This window comes from Pinus tabuliformis, chromosome 4_2, assembly GCF_031772625.1.
Source record: "Pinus tabuliformis cultivar Carrire ecotype Pingquan chromosome 4_2, CPIR1, whole genome shotgun sequence".
Taxonomy (NCBI): domain Eukaryota; kingdom Viridiplantae; phylum Streptophyta; class Pinopsida; order Pinales; family Pinaceae; genus Pinus; species Pinus tabuliformis.
In genome coordinates this window covers 385,386,718-385,408,467 of record NC_142304.1, presented here as the reverse complement: position 1 = coordinate 385,408,467, position 21,750 = coordinate 385,386,718, and the positions used below count along the sequence as shown (strand labels likewise).

Below are 21,750 nucleotides of genomic sequence, written 5' to 3'. Positions count from 1 at the left end.
AGTCGCTCTTGAACATGACACTTTTCCTCCGTACCACATCGGGTTGGGTTGTTTCATTCACCGGTCACATCACCATGGTCTCGCCATACCATCCATATTTGGGGTAATGCTATCGATCCATCGCATCAGTGTCGCCATATGTTCAAGAGATGTTGTTCAGAAAGAGTCAACCGTGTCCCATCCACTACCATACATTATCCTTCATCCTTTCATGACCGCCACCCTGAATCATATGTCACAGATCGTTTTCACCTCCATCACAATCATTAGCTCCGTTCCGTGTCACTGATGTGGGATTCATTAAGGCCCTCCTTTGACGGATCGCTTCTTGTCGACATTAACTCATTATCCAAGAAGTTGATCTAGGAACACCCCCCTCAGTACTTTGAAGCTTGCATGCCACAATGGCAAGTTTCTCACTTCCGGCGACAGGTATACATCAATGACCTTCGACCGAAATATTTTGCGTGGTGTTCGACGCCAAGTCCTTTATTCACACCACGTGAATTGTACTGCAGTACCTTGAGGGTCATCATCATTATCGGTGATTCCTCTCGCACTTGTTAACAGTTTACATCATTGACTGGTAATCAAGTGATGTCTTTCCACGTTCGACTTCAAAAAATTCTCACGTGGATCGACTTGTACTTAGAGTGAAGATCGGACGAGATTGAAGACCCCGGATCTAGTTTCATCCATCCGGGCTGCGATATATATTCAGGAAATAAAGACATTGACATGTGCAGCAGATGATCATCCTACTCAAAGGATGATAATTTCATCAAAATTATCAGTCTACCATCAGACGATTGTCTGTTCTATGTACAGAAAAATGAATTTATAAAGCTGAGCATGGGAATGCCCGCCTCAGCTAGATCATGAAAGCAGTATGAAAAATAATGTATTGTATTGTATCTTATTACAGGTCACCTCCCAGCATTGGATGAACTTCGGATCCTCCTGATAAAGCATTTCACCCGATAAACGGCCTCATACTTTAGGGGGCAACTGTTATAGACATTTTTGTGCCTTACAGCATTGAGCATGAAATGTCCATAATCTAAGGGATCCAAAGTCCCTAAACATGTTGTTCCTACCCCTAGAGGAACAAGGCCAATAAACCACAGCAATTCAGAGAAGTTCTCCACCAAAAACTGATCAAAACCAAGTCAATTCAGGATCATTTCAGTGGCTACACTAGCTGTCTGCGCTGAATGTCAAAGCCAACACTAGCTACCTGCGCTGAATGTCAACTGCTACACTGGCTACCTGCGCTGAGCGAGAAGGGACAAGTGGCAAGCTCATTTCTCAAGGTGTCAGAGTCCAGGAAGCTTCCAAAATGACACTTGCCTCAGGGAATTCGACTGGTGATGAGTAAGAGGTTCCAAATCTCCAAGTGGAAGCAAGAACCTCCAAGTGGAATCAAGAACTGAAAGAGGGAGAGGACACTAGTCACATCTCAGGCTGACTCATCCTCTCTCCAAACATCTATATATGGATCTCTCTCCCATGAGATCTGGAGGCTAGAATTTTGTGAATGCAAAAAATTGCTGTTGGTTTGAGTTTAGAGCTATTGGGTGATTTTCTTTGAAGGAGGTGAAGAGGAGATTCCTTTCTGTTGGGAAGGTGATGCTGGATTGGGCCTCTTATGGTTGTATCACTTCCTAAACTTTACTTCTTCATCAATAAAGCCATTTGAGTTTCTTCTATATGCATGTATCTCAATGATATTTTGTTGTGTTTGCATATTTAGTTTATTCTAATCCTTAAACTAGTTATGAATGTATGCTTCTTGTAGTTTCCCTCTCTTGCCATTTTGCAGGAACTTGGTGTAGCTGGGCCAGTGAAAGAGCAAGGAGCTGGGGGCAAGCAGCAAGGAGTGAGATTGGATCAACAAACTAGCGGAAGACATCGGTTAGTTAACTCCTTCTCCTCTCTTTACATTTCATAAAGAAGAACACTTAGATAGTTTTGTCTTGTTTGTTGCTGAGGTACTATCACTCCTTAGAGTGGGATAGGGTCATTCTGTATTGGATACTTTTCCCAACAACAAAGATTACTCAGTCAGAAACAACAGAATAGATAAAACAATCACTGGAGAACAAAAATCACTTTGCATTACATAACAGGCTTGGGCCTTGGCTTGCTTTCCTTGGCCAGAGAAATTACAAATTTATAGAGGCAGAAGAAGGATCTAAAATCATGTATGTGATTCAGATGGAGATCTGGAATGATCTAGAAACTATTGACGGTGTTAAGATCTAAAAAGATCTAGAAACTAATGGCGGTTTGAAGATCTAGAAAGATCTAGAATCCTACCTGAATTTGACTTCACACTTAACAAAATATCTAGCTTAATCCAAAAAAAATTTGAAAAAATTATTACTTCATCTCTTTTCAGGTTTAATAAATGTGATTAACACAAAACTTAGAATCATGAAGGAGATATATCCTATTTATCAACCTATAAAAATCGCAGATTGGATCGACAGAATGGGTGGAGCAGAACTATGATTTACTGTTCTCATCCGCGGTGGCATATCTCAATGTTGATGTGGCTGTCAGGGGCCCAGGGTTTTTGCTTCAATCAACACCCCAACTTAACGATTTTATTCAAGATATAGCTAAAGAGGTCAGTCGGATATTTTATTCAAGTGGGTCTATTCTACTTTCCATTGCCAGTAAAAAACTGATTTTTGTACTTTGAATTGATTATTATACTTTGATTTCCAAGGTGGAAGATCCAGACAATTCAAGAAAGACAATCTATGAATCATGGGCTTCTTCCAGCCATGATTCCCGTCCTTCTGTAAGTGTTCATGTTTTGTTTCATTACCTTATGTAAGTAAAATTACATCTCATTGGTTTTAAATTAATATGATTAATCTGATTCCAATCAGAAGGAAATACTGCAAATATTAACTACCACATGATAAGCTAATGATCGGCTTATTAATTTTTTTTATCTAGTCAAATTCAATATCACGTTATTCTCATGTAGGATTTTTGAGATACACAGATCTAGATCTGCAAAACAATAAACAAGCTTGCAAGAGAAGGAAGGAAGCGAGCAAGAATTGAGAAAAGAATAAAAATTGAATTGATTCTACAATATGAGTTTTAGAATAAATACATAAAAGCAACTAAGTTAAGCTTAGTTGTACATGCAATAATTAAAGCTAACTAAAGCTAAGTGTGCTTTATCTTATGTTAATGTGTACATGTGCCACATGCAAGCAATAAGTTAACTGGAGCTAATCTAGGTGCATGTACACCAACACAGCTAGTCTACAGCTAGTCTAAGTGCATGTACACCAACACCCCCCCTTAAGCATAACTTAGGTGAGTGTGATGCAAAATGAATGAGTCTCGACAACAGGGCCATTTTAGGTACCCATATACAATGCATAAAAAGGAGGAAAGAGGGAAAACCCAGTGGGAAGAAAACCCCCCCTCAAAATATTGCCCGTTCGACGGAGTACTGCAACATTGTATCCTCTGCACGGCTTCATGAGGCATCCCATGATTTCGCTGGTGATGGACTAACGTCTGTTCGAATAGATGTAAGATTTGGTTTCTTTTCCAATTTTCGGTATTTCCAGCTGAAAGCTACTCTGGGAGAATCGTGAGACCCTTGAGGGCACGGATGATTACTGGTATAGCACAGAAACGAAGGGCCTTCCATGAGGATCACGTCACCTTTCGGCCATTTTATGCTGCAAACATCCGAGCTGTTGTCATCGATGGACCAAAAAGATAAAGAAATAACCTCTATTTTTGCGGGCCCATGATTGATAAGACCGAAAATTATGTGCCAGAAGTCCCTTCCGCTCTCTGCATCTTTACGCAGTCTACTTTTCATCACCATTTCTACCTCTAGATGCGGTGTAGTAGAACAATTTCTTGAAGTACGCTGCGTAGCTGCAGCGCCTTTATTTGCACCCGTGTCTTTTGGCTTGACATGGTGTAGCTTTTGGATCGCCTTGCTTGACAGAATGTAAGGTTTGGTGTCTTCGACCTCTTTAAAGATTTCGGCGGTAATTGCCTCCTCAGATGTTTCGTTCTTTACATGAGTTGGACTCTCTAAAGCGCTGGATTCATAATAAGATTCATCGCAAGAACTTTCCGCATCTTCGTATGAACCAGCGTTTTGTAGAGAACATGAACCCTGCTCCGTCAATGGCAACAAGCCAGACAAAGGTTTCTGTCCTTGAGAGTAATCATATTTCGACGAAGGCGGCATAACATGAAGCATGCTTTTCGGCGACTGCGCATCAAGAATAACTTGGCCATTTGATTGAGGAACAAAATCAGAAAATGTATACAGACGAGATTGATCATTTACCTTGCCAGATGCAATCTTCAAATTGGTTTGCATGTCATAAATGCTCACAGAATCTGGGGTAAATTCCACTTTCCTTCTGCTGCCTGTGTGTGTCATCTGATACACTGAGAGAAGATTCACAGAAAGCCTTGGAATATGCAAGACATTTTCAAAGCTTCCATCTTCGAATTGCACTCTTCCTTGTCCAGTTGCTGCAACTGCAGAATTATCCCCCATGAGAATGGGAGGACCTGAGCATGCATGTAGAGAAGAAAATGATTCCTTTGAAGAAGCCATATGATGTGAAGCTCCTAAATCGATGATCCATTCTTGTGGTGCAGAATGAAGATCAATCAAAGCATGCCCGTTACCTCTTGGATCTGGTGCTTTTTCTCCAGACTTCTTCTTAGCATTCTCAAGAATGTGGTCTCCAAGATTGTGTTGCTGGAGTGTCTGCGCCATAAGATCTATAGTCTTCTTCATGCATGCAGATTCAGGATGAAAACCATGGTGGCAATAATTGCACATTGATTGCCCTTTCGTTCCTTTCCTTTCCTTTGAGCCAGATCCTTTTGCATGCACAGTAAGTGCATGCGCTTTGGAATTTTTAAGTGTGCCCATTTTGATGAGCTTATCTTGCTCATGCATCAAAGACTGAATAAAAGAATCCAGTGAGGGCATCTTCCAATCTGCACCAGTTGCAGATCTGACTGTGTGGAATGTAGAGACGAATACTGCATACTCTGGACTAAGTTTTGATAAAATGGAAAGAATCAATTGCTTTTCTTGCTTGGATTTGTTGATCCCGCATCCTTTCAGCTGAACCAACAAGGCTTTATACCTTGTGAAAAAATCTTGAATGTTCTCAAAGTTTCTCGGATCTAATGAGTTTAACTCATTTTCGAGAATGTGACCTTGCATTTCATCCTGTTTTCCAAACAATTCTTCCAAAATTTTCCATACTTCATTTGGAGTTGAACATGATTCAACATGAAATAGCAGTTCCGGAGAAATAGATAAACATAGGATGCCGAAGGCCTCGTCCATGCGATTGAAATATCTTGTTTTCTCCATTGCCGATGTTGGTTCAACTTCCGTTCCCATGGTTATTCGAAATAAGCCTCTACTTCTGAGATGAAGTTGAATCTTTGGCTTCCATTCGAAATAATTATATGGAGTGAGAATTTCCGATTGTGGAAACTCCAATTTAGACTCCATTCTTTGTTGTTGCTTCAATCTTCTGAACCTGCAAATAAAATTGCTTGTGCACTGATTACAAATCCCTGTGCTCTGATACCATGTAAGATTTTTGAGATACACAGATCTAGATCTGCAAAACAATAAACAAGCTTGCAAGAGAAGGAAGGAAGCGAGCAAGAATTGAGAAAATAATAAAAATTGAATTGATTCTACAATATGAGTTTTAGAATAAATACATAAAAGCAACTAAGTTAAGCTTAGTTGTACATGCAATAACTAAAGCTAACTAACGCTAAGTGTGCTTTATCTTATGTTAATGTGTACATGTGCCACATGCAAGCAATAAGTTAACTGGAGCTAATCTAGGTGCATGTACACCAACACAGCTAGTCTACAGCTAGTCTAAGTGCATGTACACAAACATCTCATCGGATGAAATTACCATATGTTGTTTAATATTTGCCAAAAAAAAATTGGGGATTGCTGTAAAGAGCTTATTAAATTTCCATCTCAGATTAACAGGTCAGGTGAGGTGGAAGGGGATCCGATTTTGCCCCTTTTGTACAACATGTTGGAATTCCAGGCACTGACTTCAGCTTTGGAAAAGGTAACGAAATCACAGTCACAGAATACAGGAAATTGAAATTAAATGCAAATAGAGAGATCAACAAGTTACTGTACTGTACATATTTCTACAATGTATCGATGATAGTCTTTCCTGCATATCATTCTCTGTATGACGATTACATGTGGATGGAAAAATATGGCGACCCACTTTTCCATAGGCATGTTGCACGTAAGTACACCGTCAACATTCCATACATTGTCCTCTGGCAAGGAATATCAGCCATGAACAAATTGTGTGGATCGAACGTCGGTTAGAAATAGTAATTATTCTTACACATGGAGTTGGTTAAATATAGAGAGTCAGTTAATTTGAGTGTTGATTCAAGTTGAGTTAAGTGATAGATATTTTGAATGTGTGGTTTCATGTCAAAATATTTTAGGCAAGTCTCTAGTTGGAAAAAGATAAATACCTTTCACTTGGTTCATTGTAAGTATCGTATTTTATGTGTGAATTATTTATGCTTTGTCTCCTCCACCTTTCTAACACGGCTTACAAGTTGCACCAATACAAACAATTTTACATTCCATAGCAAAAGTCTTAAAATCTGACCAATATTAAATACTATGTATTGACTTTTTCATTTTCAATATTGGATATTGCTTTTTTCTTATCCAACCAACAAAATGAAAAAACACTAAATCAATGGGTAACTCAATGCATGGTGCTTGATATTCTCCTAAAATTTTGGTATCTGTACAATTTGTGCATGGCAGACATCCCTAACCCCAGAGTCAAATTTAATGATTATAATCAAACATCTTATTTTCTACCTATTGTCCCGTGGGAGCAATATGGGGTCTAACAGCGCTCAATCTAGCGGATGCAAAGGTTCTCCCTTTCAACTATGCAACATATGCCGACAATCTCCAGGTAGGAAAGATGTTTGGATTAGTTTAAATGAACGTTAATAAGAGGCTTTGTCTTTTTTAAGTAAATATTTTGAAAAACGAGCATACATTCATGTGTTGTTTTTAATTTTGAGTAAATAAATTCAAATCTAGCATAAATTCATCTGCATTTCATCACCTAAATGGCAGCAAAGTGTTTGTTCAGTCTAATTGCAATTGATACCATATGCTATAAATCAACTGCTTTTATTTCCAAACTACTATTGGAAGATCCAAAATTTGAGAATCCATTGAAATTCTTAACATGTTTGGTTTGTAATTGGGACAGTTGTATGTGGATACATTGGAATCACAGTTAAGGTTTGTCGATGCACCTTCCTTTGTGTCTACAAATGCATTGCATAAGTCCATTGCTGAGCTCAGAAAAGCTGCGTTGAAGATTAAGAAAAAAGCTACAATAATTTTCTTTGTGAAGGGCATCCAGACACAAGAATTTCAAAGACCCTCAACAGCGAATTTAATTTAATTTCTCTATTTTCAAGAGTGAGAAGAAAAGAAGGCTACCTGGAAGCAGAAAATTTCAAACAGCAATTAGCTTCCCGCAAATCCTCACTGGGAACGTCTCATACTCCTCAAGCTGCTTTGCTCGACTCCCAGCTATTTGTAGACAAAATTTCGGATATTTTTGAGCTGGTCCGTCCATGTGAAAGCTTGACCACGATTTATGACTTCGGCACATCTCCAAATGTGTACCAAAAAGAAGGGTGGTCAATTCGGACCGAGAAAAACGAATTCTATGATGCCATAGAGATATAGGTTTTTGTTCTATGATGCTCTAGGTTTTTGTTATGGATAAGTTCATAGAGATATAGGTTTTTGTTCTATGATGCCATAGAGATATAGGTTTTTGTTCTATGATGTTCTATGTTTTTGTTATGGATAAGTTTTAGGATAATGAATTAGGGAAATAGAGAAAAAGAAAAATTAAGTGGAGAATTGAATTTTTTTTGTTTAATTTTTATTAATTAGTTGTGAAACAGGTGTTAGAAAAGACTAAAGAAAATGTGGGAAGAAAGAGTATGTATTTTTGTTCTTCATGAAAAGTGGAAACAGAGAAACATTTCATTTTAAAATGCAAGCCCTTTTAAAACAATCAAAATAATTATGAAAATATATCCGAATCTTAAAATAATAATTAAAATTAAAATATGTAAAAAAAACATTTTATTTTAAAATGCAAACCTTTCAAAAACAACCAGAACAATTATGAAAATATGCCAAAATTCTGAAATAATAATTAAAATTAAAATAAAAAGTATTAGACAACCTAATAAATTTAAAATTGCAAACGTGTCCATGTGAAGAGATGACCACGATTTAAGACTCCGCACATGTCCATCTATCACTTCTAGACATATCCAGATCGGTACTGTCGTCGGCAGAAGAAAACAAATTCCATGACCAAAAAATTCAATCACTTCTAGACATGTCCAGATCGGTACTGTTGTCCGCAGAAGAAAACAAATTCCATACCCAAAAAATTCAATGTTATTGACAAAATCACTTGGGAAAACGAATTCCGTACCCAAAAACTTCAATGTTACTCCCAAAATCAAATAGTAGGTAGAACCATTAAAAATATATATATAAAGATTTGATTAATAGTTTATATTAATTTGATGATATATTATATTAATTAAATTAAATCATTATATAATAAAATTAGTAATTGTATTTAAAAGTGCAGAGATACATTAAAAAAAAATAATTAGGAAGATCGTTTTGATAAATTAAATCACTAAATATAAAAACTCTTATTTCTAATCAAATAATTTTAGCAATTGTTTTAAAGGTGCAAAGACAGGTTAAAGGAATAAAAATATGGAAACCCAGTAGGCATCCTTGTAATTATTGTAATCAAAATCAGTCAAAATAATTTTTAGTACCTTCATATCAAGTGCACCTACCTAAATCAACATGGCTTATGTTGTAACATTCCTTTCATCGAGAAGAGAAGAGTTTGGACATGGGCAAGTCCGGTTTTAGTACCTTCATATCAAATGCACCTACCTAAATCAACATGGCTTATGTTGTAACATTCCTTTCGTCGAGAAGAGAAGAGTTGGACATGGGCAAGTTGGTGAGATATTGACTTGATTTAACTCATTCATTGGCATCTTCCCCATCTTCCCAAACCTTCTATTACTTCAGTGTATCTTTGCACTTTTAGAGGAAATTGCTAATTATTTTTTTAAGAATAAACCACATACATCCTTTTTTCTAGCATATAAAATCCTTTTGTTATGTGTTTTAATATTTTTACTTTGAAAGTTTTTCCTTTTTCTTTTTATATTTCCATTTTAACATTTTAATACCTAGTTATATGTTATTCTGCTTCAATATTTGATTTATCTTAATGAAACTATGAAAATAATTAATTTAAAAAGTGTAAGCAAACAAAAATTCTTACAAGAATGTAATGTCAATCTGTTGTTCCTAATATTTGTGTAGGGCATCAAAACTTCTTCCACTTGTAAATTTCTGAAGTTTCCCAAAACAATAACCCTTATGCCAGAAAACTCTCACCATACTGCAATTGATTCTTTTATGTATGTTTGTTATCAAAATAATATGAATTAAAAGAAAACAAGTACGCACTCATCTACGAAGGTAATATTTGAAACACTCACACCCATGGGAAGGCACCCGCAGGAGAAAACCAATAGGAGAGGCACCAACAGGAAAAAGTGCCTACTACAGCCCTACTGACAACCAAAAAAAAAAATAGAAATCATTAAAAAAGTTTAGACTCATCTGCAAGCGCACTCGCAAAGGCAAGGTCTTGGAAATTTCTCACACACAAACCCTCACATAGCCTCTGGGAATCCAAAATATAATACACATATAACAGCTTTAGTTGTATCTCAAGAATCTCACTAGATCGACAGATCAAATCCCTTACTGATATTGTACAATGATCAGAAAATGTTGTTCAAACCAGATCTATTAAAGTCATGACCCAATATTCACGTGTAATAAATGAAGGATCAAAATATTAAAAAAACATCCTAGTTTATATATATATATATATATATTTTAATTGGTTATGGTTGAAGATGTTGCATAAATTTGATGTTGTAGGTTTAGATTTCTGATTTACAATGTGGGTGAGGCAAGTATGGGTTCATTTAAAAATTAGAATGAAAACCAAATTACAAATTCCTCCTAAAAAAATAGAATTAAATAAAAAATTTTAAATCTTGAAAAAAAATTTAATTCATTTCCATTATTAAATTATCAATTAAAATAAACTTATTTTGGTTTTACTTCATCTCTGATCCCTAATAAAAATAAAATAAAAAAGTAACATTATAAAAATAAATTAAATCATACACTTATAATTTAATTTCAAATTTATGAACTCATAGCAATAAAGAAAAATAAAATCTTTACCACCATAAATTTTATTTTTAAAAGAATCACTTTCAAGGCTTGTTATCCTTAATTAACATGGTAATGGTTTGCATGTTTTCCCGCAACAAGTTACTTAGCTAGAAAGTGATGACTATTTTTTACCAGTGGTGGATGTCTCGATTCGTTTTTTACCACTTGCTTGGAGTCTCCACTAGTTTTTTACCACTTGCTTGGTGTCGTTAGACCTTGTCCACTCAACTTATGTTTGAGTCTTCGCTTTCACTTAGCCTTGTCCACTCAGCTCATGTTTGACTCTTCACTTTCACTTAGCTCAGTTTTTCCTTTCGGCTTTTGATGATACTTTGCAAGTTCAGCTCCCTCCGTCTTTCTGACTCTCTGTTTGTGTCAGTACTTTGCTAGCTTAACTTCCTTCACATTCTGGACCTCAGGTCGACATACATGGAGGCTTGAGAGATCTCACCAACTTGGAAGACCTACTCCTACTCCTCAGCTTCAGCTAGATCCTTGGCATTGTTCTAGAGCTCAACATCTACCGAAGCTCAAGGTCCTGGGTTTACAGCGAAACTTCATGGATTTATCGCAGAAATTAATCTGGATCTATCAACTAGATCCTTGGCATTGTTCCAGAGCTCGACATCTACCGAAGCTCAAGGTCTTGGGTTTACAGCGAAACTTCATGGATTTATCGCGGAAATTAATCTGGATCTATCGCATAACTTTCACTTAGACCTAGTCTAATTTAAAATAAAAAAAACAAACTTGTATATCAAGAGAAACAAGAAATTCCCTTAAAATCATCTATGTAACTCATATTATAACATTGAACAACAATATTCTATTTCCATTTAAAAGATATTAAAAACACATATTTTTTATTTTTCTATTTCATTTAAATTAATTTAAAAACATAAAAATATCTACTTCACAAATCTTATAATAATATTTTGATTATGAAAACATCTATACTCTAATCCAAAGTACCATGCAAATTGGATTTTGCAGGTATATTACACAACCAAAAGCAAAGTGAAAGTGGAAAGTTTTATAAGGATTTTGCAGGTATATCATACAACGAAAAGGAAGGTGAGAGTGAAAAGCTTCACAAATTATATAATAATATTTTGATTATGAACACATATCAACTATGATCCAAGTCCTATGCAAAGTGGATTCTGCGTTGCGTATAATTGCACAAACCAAAAGCAAAGTGAGAGTGGAAAGTTTCAAAACAAATGAACGCCTTTGTATTAAGATGCTACCTACTTTTTGGAATGTGATTACAAGTTAATACCTTATTACATGCATTGTCTAATTTTTTGAGGTGCCTACCATCACTTTTCAACAGGGTCACGGTCTTTCATTACAATGGAAATGATCGACAAGAGTAAGTACACTCGAGATAAAGAAATGTCGCTCGGTATGAAATCGCCATTTTTTGCACTATGAAAATTATTTTAAGCTTTTTAAAGGATAATAAAAAGAGAATTTGGCCCCTCTCCCCGTTGAACTCCACTTCCGAGAATTGTTTAAATTTAGTTAAAAACATTTAAGAAAAGCTAGACCAAGAAAAAATCATTGAAAAAAGATTTTCCAAAATTCAGGACTCGCTTTCACCAATCTCCACCCCTCGTTTGACTACTCCAGCAGTTTGACCTTCCTCATGCTTGCATATCTATACATGTCACAGCAGCGGTCGATCTATAACGAAAAGAATGGTCATGATGAAATCTCAACTAAACTCACAGCGTTAACATTTTTGATATTTGAGAATAAATACCCTCCGCTTCTCAGAGTGAGAACATAGGTGGCATTCGACTCGATTTCTGAGATTCATTGCGCTGAAGTTTGAATTGTGTTCGAATCCTGAGGTCACCGTACGAAATTTGAATTGTGAATTATATGTTTGTTGAATTATAGTGAAAATCACGACCTAAGGATTCACATGCAAAGTGAAATTCTGTGCGGGAAATGGCAGAGTGTCGTCTTTGCATGGTCCATTGAATTGGGAAGCCGCAGTCGAGTCCATGAAAGGATCTCAGTTCAATGAAGTGAAACGAATGGTGGAGAAGTTTCATGCACCGGTCGTGAGACTCGAGGGATCTGCTCTCTGTTGGGATTTTCTGATAATTCCAGAACAAAATAAAAAAAAAAACTGAACAGAGAATAGTGCTCTGTTTTGTTTTTAACACAGAAGACAGAGTTTTACACACAAAAAAAAACTTGTATTCATTAGCAAGACTGAATGTTACAAAATTTTTCCTCCAACAGAGGGATTACAGTAAGACTGCTTCAGAGGCAGTTCCAAAGACTTCACTCTGTCTCTCCTGAAAATTAACACTGTTGTGTGTTACGCACGTCTCTGGTGGATAAAATTTCCATATATACAGCACATTTGGTAGAACTCGCAAGACCATTCTGGAAGCAATACAGAAACAACACCAAGATAACTAAGAAGTACAAGAAAAAACCCCCATCAATTCTCCTGTCAAGCAGGGGAAGTCGTAACACTGGGTACTTTGTAGATAGAAGGGGCAAAAGTCCACCGACCTATATAAGTTCTGCATATTAATTGGAGGTTATGCTCCCATACACGCATGCTAAAGTGGGTAGGTTATTGGTAACCCACTGCAGAATCCATTATAACCACACATCCCTGTGTCACCTTAAACAGGAAACTTAATACGCGAGCTTTGATTAACGACTTGACACGAGTATGGCAATGGTGGATTCATCAATGCCCCACGGAGAATTACCACCATTCCGTAAAAGCGGTGCAGTCGCTGTTTAATGGTGGATGCAGTTGAAAGTAATATTTCAACACTCCCTTTTAATTTCAACTGCTGGGTTATCAGTCATACCTAGACATTTCCTCAAAAACTCAAAACTTTTCTGCCCCAATGGTTTGGTCAGAATATCTGCAACCTGCTCCTGAGTTCTACAGTGTTCTAAAACAATTTCTCCATTGTTTACCAATTCCCTGATGTAATGGAACTTTGTGTCAATGTGTTTCATTCTCTTATGAAACAAAGAATTCTTAGATAATGCAATAGCAGCTATTGTCACAAAAAATCACAGTTCATTTTGCTTGCTCTTGCCATAAACTCCTTAACATCTTTGTCATCCAAATTGCTTGACACGCTGCTGCTGTAGCTGCCACATATTCTGCCTCTGCTGTAGACAACGCTACAACAGGTTGTTTTTTAGAAGCCCATGAAATGGCTCCTGAACCCATGTGAAAAACATAACCAGATGTGTTTTTCTGATCATCTACACTTCTAGCCCAATCACTCTCAGTGTATCCAGTTAAATCTGAACATTCTGAAACACTATATAAAATGCCAAACCTTTTAGTACCTTTAACATACCTCAGAATCCTTTTTGCTGCCTACCAATGTGCTTCTTTTGGCCTCTCCATGAATCTGGAAATCAAACTAACAACGTGCATTATATCTGATCTAGTTGCAGTCAAATACATAAGGCTGCCAACTATGCTCTTGTACAAACTAGGATCAAAATTCTTGTTGTTGTCCTCTTTGTTGAGTTTTAATCCCATCATTGTGGGAGTGATTACTGCTTTGCTCTCCTGCATATTAAATCTTTCCAACACTTCATTAACATATTTTGCTTGTGAGATAAAAATCCCATTTCCATTTTGTTCTCCTTCTATTCCTAAGAAGTATCTCAACAAACCCATGTCAGTCATTTCGAATTCTTCTTTCATGACTGTTTTGAAATTTTCAATAAGGTAATCATCATTACCTGTGAAAATAACATTATCAACATATAACACAACAATTAGTATTTTACCATCATTTTCTTTGATGTAGAGGGTGGGTTCTCCCTCACACTTTTCAAATCCATTTTCCAGTAGATAGGAATCTATCCTACTGTACCACGCTCTTGGTGCTTGCTTCAGCCCATAAAGAGCTTTCTTTAATCTACACACTTTGTGCTCTTGGCCTTTCTTTTCATAGCCTAGAGGTTGTTCAATGTAAACCTCTTCCATTAACACTCCATTTAGAAATGCTGACTTCACGTCCATTTGGTAAACTTTCCACTTGTTTTGTGCTACTATGGACAACACTGCTCTCACAGTTTCCATTCTAACAACCGGTGAGAAAGTTTCCTCATATTCTCTCTCATGCTGCTGCTTATATCCTTTGACAACAAGTCTTGCCTTGTGTCTTTCTATTTTGCCTTCAGCATTACTCTTGGTCTTGTAGACCCATTTAACTCCAATGACTTCTTTTCCTTTTGGTAGTTCAACTAAATTCCATCTCTTGTTTCTTTCTATGGCATTGATCTCTTCATCCATAGCTTCTATCCATTTCCTATCTTTAATTGCTTCTTCGAAATGAACAGGGTCATCAACATGACAATATAAAGAAAACAAAGAGTTCATACCTTCATTTGTTGCCTCTTGTTCATAAATGTCACTTAAATTTCTGAACTTCTTACGTCTTTCATTTGGTGTACAAGTGCTTGAAGAAGCACTTGAATTTCCTCCTTGTAGTGTGCTTGGAGAAGCATTTTCATTTCTCCTCAAGGGTGTCTCTTGCTGCCCTTGTGTTGGTGCTACTGTTTGGGGATGTATTTCAGCCATCTCCTCATCATCTTCATCATGAGACAAAGAGTTTTTAACATTCACAGTTTTCTCTATGCTTCCATCCAAGGCTTCCTCCTCAATGAACTAAACATCTCTACTCACAACAAACTTCTTGTTGGATGGGTTATACAACTTATAAGCTTTGGATTCCTCACTGTATCCAATGAAAATACATTTCTCCCCTTTGCCGTCCAACTTCTTCCTTAGTTGATCTGGAATGCGTGCATAAGCCACACATCCAAAAAATTTCATGTGGGTGACTCCTTGCTTTGTCCCACTCCATGCTTCTTCCGTCACTCTGTTCATGACTGCTTTTGTAGGGCATCTATTCAAAATGTACGCTGCACAGTGTATAGCTTCATCCCAATAATCATTTGGCGAATGCTTTTCCTTTAACATACTCCTCACCATATCCATGATTGTTCTATTCTTCTTTTCGGTAACTCCATTTTGCTGCGGAGTGTACCTAGTGGTAAACTGCTTATGAATTCCATTTTCTCTACAAAAACATAGAAATTCTTTGGAGATATACTCACCTCCTCTATCAGTTCTTAGAACTTTGATATGCAGCCCACTTTGGTTTTCTACAAGTGCTTTGAAATTGCAAAATCTTTCAAACACTTCACTTTTGTTCTTCAGGAAATAAACCCAAATTTTTCTAGTAAAATCATCAATAAATGTTAGCATATAGTGGCTACTTCCAAGTGATGGAGTTTGCATTGGTCCACATAAATATGAGTGGACAATCTCTAAGGGTGCTTTTGCCCTTATGCTTTTCCCAGATGGAAAAATTTCTCTGTGTTGTTTCCCCAAGATACAACCTTCACAAAGGCTATCTGGTTTCTCTATCAATGGTAATCCTCTTACCATTCCTTTTCTATTCAACAAGTTAAGACCTCCAAAGTTGAGATGTCCAAATCTCAAGTGCCACAACCAATTTTCATCTTTTGGTTCGCTTTGGAAAGCCTCTTGTGTCACTGCTGCTATTTCTTCTCCATTTTTAAAATCTGCTTTCATTCTGAGAGGGAACATCCTGTTCCTTGTCATCTTCACTTCAGCAATACATTGTTTGCTGGGTGTTTTATCCATGATGGTGCATACATCATCCACAAAGAAAACATTGTACCCCTTTTGAATAAGTTGTCCAATACTTATGAGGTTACATTTCATTCCAAGAACATAATAAACATCTGCTATGGTTTTATTTTCACCTTTCCTTGTTAAGACATTTACTTCTCCTTTTCCCATAACAGAAACTTTACTATCAGTCCCTAGTGTGACTTGTGACTTCACACTCTGATCTAACATAGAAAACAGGGCTATGTTTCCTGTCATATGGTTACTGCAACCGGAGTCTAGAAACCATACATCTTCACTTTTTGCTTCAGCCATATTATAGGCTAAAAACAAATTATCTTGGCTGATATTTTCTCTAGTGAAATTTGCACTAGTTCTATTACTCATATCATGCTGCTTCTTCCTACATTCATTTGCATAATGCCCATATTTTTTACAATAGTGACATTGGACATTGGATTTATCATACCTTTTTCCTTGAGCATGATGTTGTCCACTTTGTTGGCTGCTGCCTTGGCCTTGGTTCTGATTTGGATTGCTGCCTCTTCCTTGAGCATTTGCTGGATTGTTTCTTCCACCTCTGTTTTGGCTTCTGCCTCTTCCTCTCTTGTTTCCTCTGCCTTGACCTCTTCCTCTTCCAAAGAACATCTGGGTCTTAAAGGCATGCTCTAGAGATGAGTTTTCATTTCTACTCAATCTCTGCTCATGTGTCATCAGTGATGCATGTAGTTCATCAACTGAGAAGTTTGTGAGATCCTTTGTCTCTTCTATGGTGGTGACAATCACATCGAACCTTGAGGGTAGGATCCTCAATAGTTTCTCCACAATCCTCCTTTCTTCAAGAATCTCTCCATGAGACCTTATCTGTGTGACCAGACCAATCACATGTGTGAAGAATGAGTCAATATTATCTGACTCCTTCATGTATAGAGTCTCAAAATATCTCCTCAACAACTGTAGTTTTGTTGTCTTCACTTTCTCCATGCCTTGATAGGCTATCTTGAGAGTTTGCCATGCTTCTTTGGATCTCTTAGCTGCTGCTATCATTGGAAACACACTCTCATGCACTGCTTGATAGCAAAAGTAGAGGGCTTTAGAATCCTTCTTCCTATTGCTATTCAACAGTTCTTTCTCTGCCTGAGTCAAATTATTAAACTCATCTTCATCTGCTGGTTCTTCAAAACCATCATCAACAAATTCCCATAAGTCTTGGGAAGCAAGCAAAGCTCTCATAGTTATTGCCCAATAGTCATAGTTTTTCCCATTAAATTGTGGGAGCTGAGTATTACAGATACCCATGCTAGTGCTGGCTCCAGCCATTCTTGCACTCTTAACTATGCTTCAAAATACTTGACTGTGTATTTAAAATAGCTGACTTTCCTCAACAGTAACACAAAAAACTAACTTGAGAAATACCTTAGATTCTTTCTTGACTGAGTCTTCACTCTACTGGAGAAGCTGTTGCAACAAGAAATCCTTCCTTCAGCTTCTTTGACACCTTCAAAGAGCCTAGACAGGCTCTAATACCATGTTGGGAATTTCTGATAATTCCAGAACAAAACCAAAAAAACTTAACAAAGAATAGTGCTCTATTTTGTTTTTAACACAGAAGACAGAGTTTTACACACACACAAAAAACTTGTATTCATTAGCAAGATTGACTGTTACAAAATTCTTCCTCCAACAGAGGGCTTACAGTAAGACTGCTTCAGAGGCAGTTCCAAAGACTTCACTCTGTCTCTCTTGAAAATTAACACTGCTTTGTGTTACACACGTCTCTAGTGGATGAAATTTCCATATATACAACACATTTGGTAGAACTCGCAAGACCATTCTGGAAGCAGTACAGAAACAACACCAAGATAACTGAGAAGTACAAGAAAAAACCTCCATCAATTCTCCTACCAAATAAGGGAAGTCGTAGCACTAGGTACATTGTAGATAGAAGGGGAAAAATTCCACCGACCTATGTAACTTTTGCATATTAATTGGAGGTTGTGCTCCCATAAATGCATGCTAAAGTGGGTAGGGTGTTGGTAACCCACTGTAGAATCCATTATAACCACACATCCCTCTGTCACCTTAAACAGGAAACTCAATACAGAAGCTTTGATTAATGACTTGACAGGGGTATGGCAATGGTGGATTCATCAATGCCCCACGGAGAATTACCACCATTCCGTAAAAGCGATGCAGTCGCTGTTTAATGGCAGATGCAGTTGAAAGTAATATTTCAATAGTCTCACGATTGCCCAAGTGGCAGCCGTGGCTAAGAGAATGGGGTCCGTGAGAGTCGAACTCTTGACCCAGTGCAGAGGCCCAAATGGATGAGAGCAGTAATTGGGTGATGGACAATATGGAGAATGGGACAGATAGCTATGGCGTTACAACGAGGTTTGGCATGATGTCTCATAGGCATATGCGGCAGGGTGAAGTGCTACAGAAAGAGTTGATTTGGTTCCTCAATGCTGGGACATTCGGGGCTTGCGGTGATTCGAACTCGCTACCTCACGATACGAGGAGGGCGACGATGTTGGTGGGGGCGAATACGTTGCTGCAAGGCTTTTCGAGGATCTGCTGGGGGATTCTGGAAGCCATGAGCGACTTATTGAATGCCGTAATTACGCTTAGGTTGCCATTGCGAGGTACGATAACGGCGTCCGACGATCTAGTGCCCTTGTCAAATGTGGGTTTGTTGATGAGGCGGTCAAATGGGAGAGGATTGCACACGCAAAGTCTGGGGAGTGGCATCTTCTAAGCTGTAATCAAGAATGACCTTCAAACCCAACACCCACAAACCCAACGCCCACATTATTTGAGGCCTCTGCCATGCTCCACGCTCCCTCCAGCACAAAATGAGAAAACACAGTGCACTTCATGGCTTTGAGAATCAGCACTATTCAAGGTGCGTACTCCATCAGTCGTGATTTCAACATCTTCATGCCTAGTTCTGCAATCGATTTGCAGGAAACAAGGAGGGGTTTTAAGAGGGAAGTAATAAGGTCCCTCCTCGTTAACACAATCCCTCTGTATCGTCAGAGAACAATCCCTCTGCATCTTCCAAATTCTAAACTGCAGCAGGAGCATTGACGACTCCATTGATGAACGACGACAAAATCGTGAATGGCAGCAGGAGCATTAATGTACGAGAGTAAACGACTCCATTGATGAACGACGACAAAATTGTGAATGGCAAGGAGCATTAATGTACGAGAGTAAACGTGAAGGTGTACGCAAAGTCTTTTCACGTGTCCATTTTTCATTAGACAGAACGACGAAAAGGGTGCTCAGGGATTGGCTGCACTAAACTGTGTTTGCCCAGTCAAACCCCACAAAGGAAACACCTTTGGTGTAATTACACTTAATCAATGTGTCAAAAATAAAATAAAAATATTTTTAAAAATAAAAATTAATGTGTGAAAAATAAAATTTAAATATTTTAAAAATTAAATTGATTTAATTTTCTAATATTAACTTTATAAATGCAATTTAATTTTCAGTTAAACAAAAAATAATAGACGATCAAAGTCAAAATCAATTTCAATTGTGTTATCTTTGACTCCCAAAAAGATAATAATAATACACTATGCATACCATCTATGTTATTTTGCAAGAATAGTTTATCAATCATCAACATGGATTCTCAAAAGTAGAAATTAACCATAAACCACAAACTAGTCTCACCACCATTGGAAAGTAATGTACAAGTAATTGTAGCTTTTTATATTTAAATATCTCAGATTCTAGTGTTAATGATACCTAACCATTTTCAAATTGGATATCATTTGTTTCAGATTCAAATATGAATGAGTTATTTAAATTAGAAATAAAAAATGTTTAAATTCATAAGTGTTTCGCAAGCTTTGGGAATACCTAATCTGTATTGTACATTGTGAGTGCAATTAGGAGTTCTAAAAGGGTAGACTACAAAAGTAGTTAAGGGGCTCCTAAAGGTCGTGCTACTCAATCACAAACTTATAATTGACAACTAAGTCCTTTACTATGGCCCTCGACAAAGAACACACATTGAGCACAAACATGATTGTATGTATCTTTTCTTTAAAAAAAACTATGTTATCACACAAAACTAGATCATGATGTTTGTATAATTTGAAAAAAATAGCTCATATACGATTAACATAAAACATTGATGAAATTCCATCTCCAAGCTTTTGGTGTTGGATTCGCTACAAAATTGGCAAGTTGTTGAATGATATGTCAATGCGTGTATTTTTCGATTAAAGAAACTTCGCAAGAAATTTTGATCTGGCTTGCATTGCACAAATTGTTGCTTTTGCTTGCAGGACATGATAAATGAGGATGTATGGTTTGACTTGAGGTTTTAAACAGATATTGTTTGCACCGAGCTGAATTAAGGAGTAGGCTCGTACATGTGTTGAGTACTACGAAAGCGAGTTGCCTAGTGTCATTTGCAACTTTTTTATCGTCTTATATTCTAAACTTAAGGGAAGATAAGACGAATATTTAGCGCAATTTGTCATATTGTTGTTAATGGACTGGAGTATACAGTTTGTTCTGCTAATCAATTGTCTTTCCTTTTCATCCTTTACCCTCACTTCGACCACATTTACTGAAATTTAGTGCCTCGGGGTTCCTTACTATAAAACACTACATTTATTACCAAATCAATGGTACGTTGTGACAAATTCCTTTAATTTCGTTGTGTCGTCTGAGATAATCTTATTTACAATGTTCGCAAATTCGAAACAGTATGAAGTCTTCATTAATTTCATCGCTTGGTTTGTGACTGAGTTACAGAGGTCCGTTTAAAGACGTAAGAGAATAAATTTGCCTAAATTTTGCAATTCTTACGACCACATATTTGAAATTATTAGTATAATTGTTTCTTTCGCACATAAAATGATACACATTCAATAATCTATAAAGGATAGACTTCAGGTAGTACATTAAAGGATGAATTGTAAGTACATTACATTTACTTAATCAAATTATTATATAATAAGACTAAACCCAACTAAATGCATGAAAAATAAACTAAAATATTTTTAGAAATAAATTAATTTATTTTTCTAATGTTAATTCTATAAAATTTAATTTAATTTTTAATAATAAAAAAATAAATTTAATTTAATTTTTAATAATAAAAAAATAAAATAATTGATGATCGACCTCATTTTCCATTACTTTATCTCTCCCATGACAAACATAATAAAAACTAAAAACATTACACACAAAAATAAATTATTAATAATTTTGAATAATATCCTTTTGTTTTATTTGGTGTCAATTGGTATCAAAGTTGGCTTTTTCTCTAGCCATAAGGGATCTATTTTCCCTTTTTTACAAGATTCCCTAACATTATAGGGACCAACTCTTTCCCAGCATATCCATGAGGGTTCCACTCCCTCCTTCTAGATTTTTTTTTTTTTTTTTACAAATTCAAATGTCATACATGGCACTTTATAAAAGAAAATATAAAACTAATTTTATATTATTTCTTACATAAATTTATATATTTTGTTTTTGCAACAATAATAACATTTTTTTTACAGTCGATTCAATTTTATCAACCATCGAGTTATAGTGGGATAGCTGAGAGGTAGTATATTTGAAGATTGCCAATTTTGAATAACATTTTTTTACAATCGAT

At 36.6% G+C, this 21,750-nt stretch overlaps 1 protein-coding gene and 1 pseudogene across 1 annotated transcript; both read left to right on the top strand.

Annotated features, from left to right (window-relative positions):
* The window catches only part of LOC149169572 (putative glutamate carboxypeptidase LAMP1), a 36,210-nt pseudogene extending 29,804 nt beyond the window's left edge, over positions 1-6,406 (top strand).
* A 12,035-nt stretch (positions 6,407-18,441) lies between these two features.
* On the top strand, positions 18,442-18,876 carry LOC149169571 (phenylalanine ammonia-lyase-like). The gene has a single exon (XM_089425260.1). The coding sequence runs from the start codon at positions 18,442-18,444 to the stop codon at positions 18,874-18,876; it is 435 nt and encodes a 144-aa protein (XP_089281386.1).
* Positions 18,877-21,750: the final 2,874 nt, after the last annotated feature.

Coding starts and splice junctions, on each gene's coding strand:
- LOC149169571 (XM_089425260.1), top strand. CDS start 18,442: ATGGATGAGAGCAGTAATTGGGTGATGGACAATATGGAGAATGGGACA.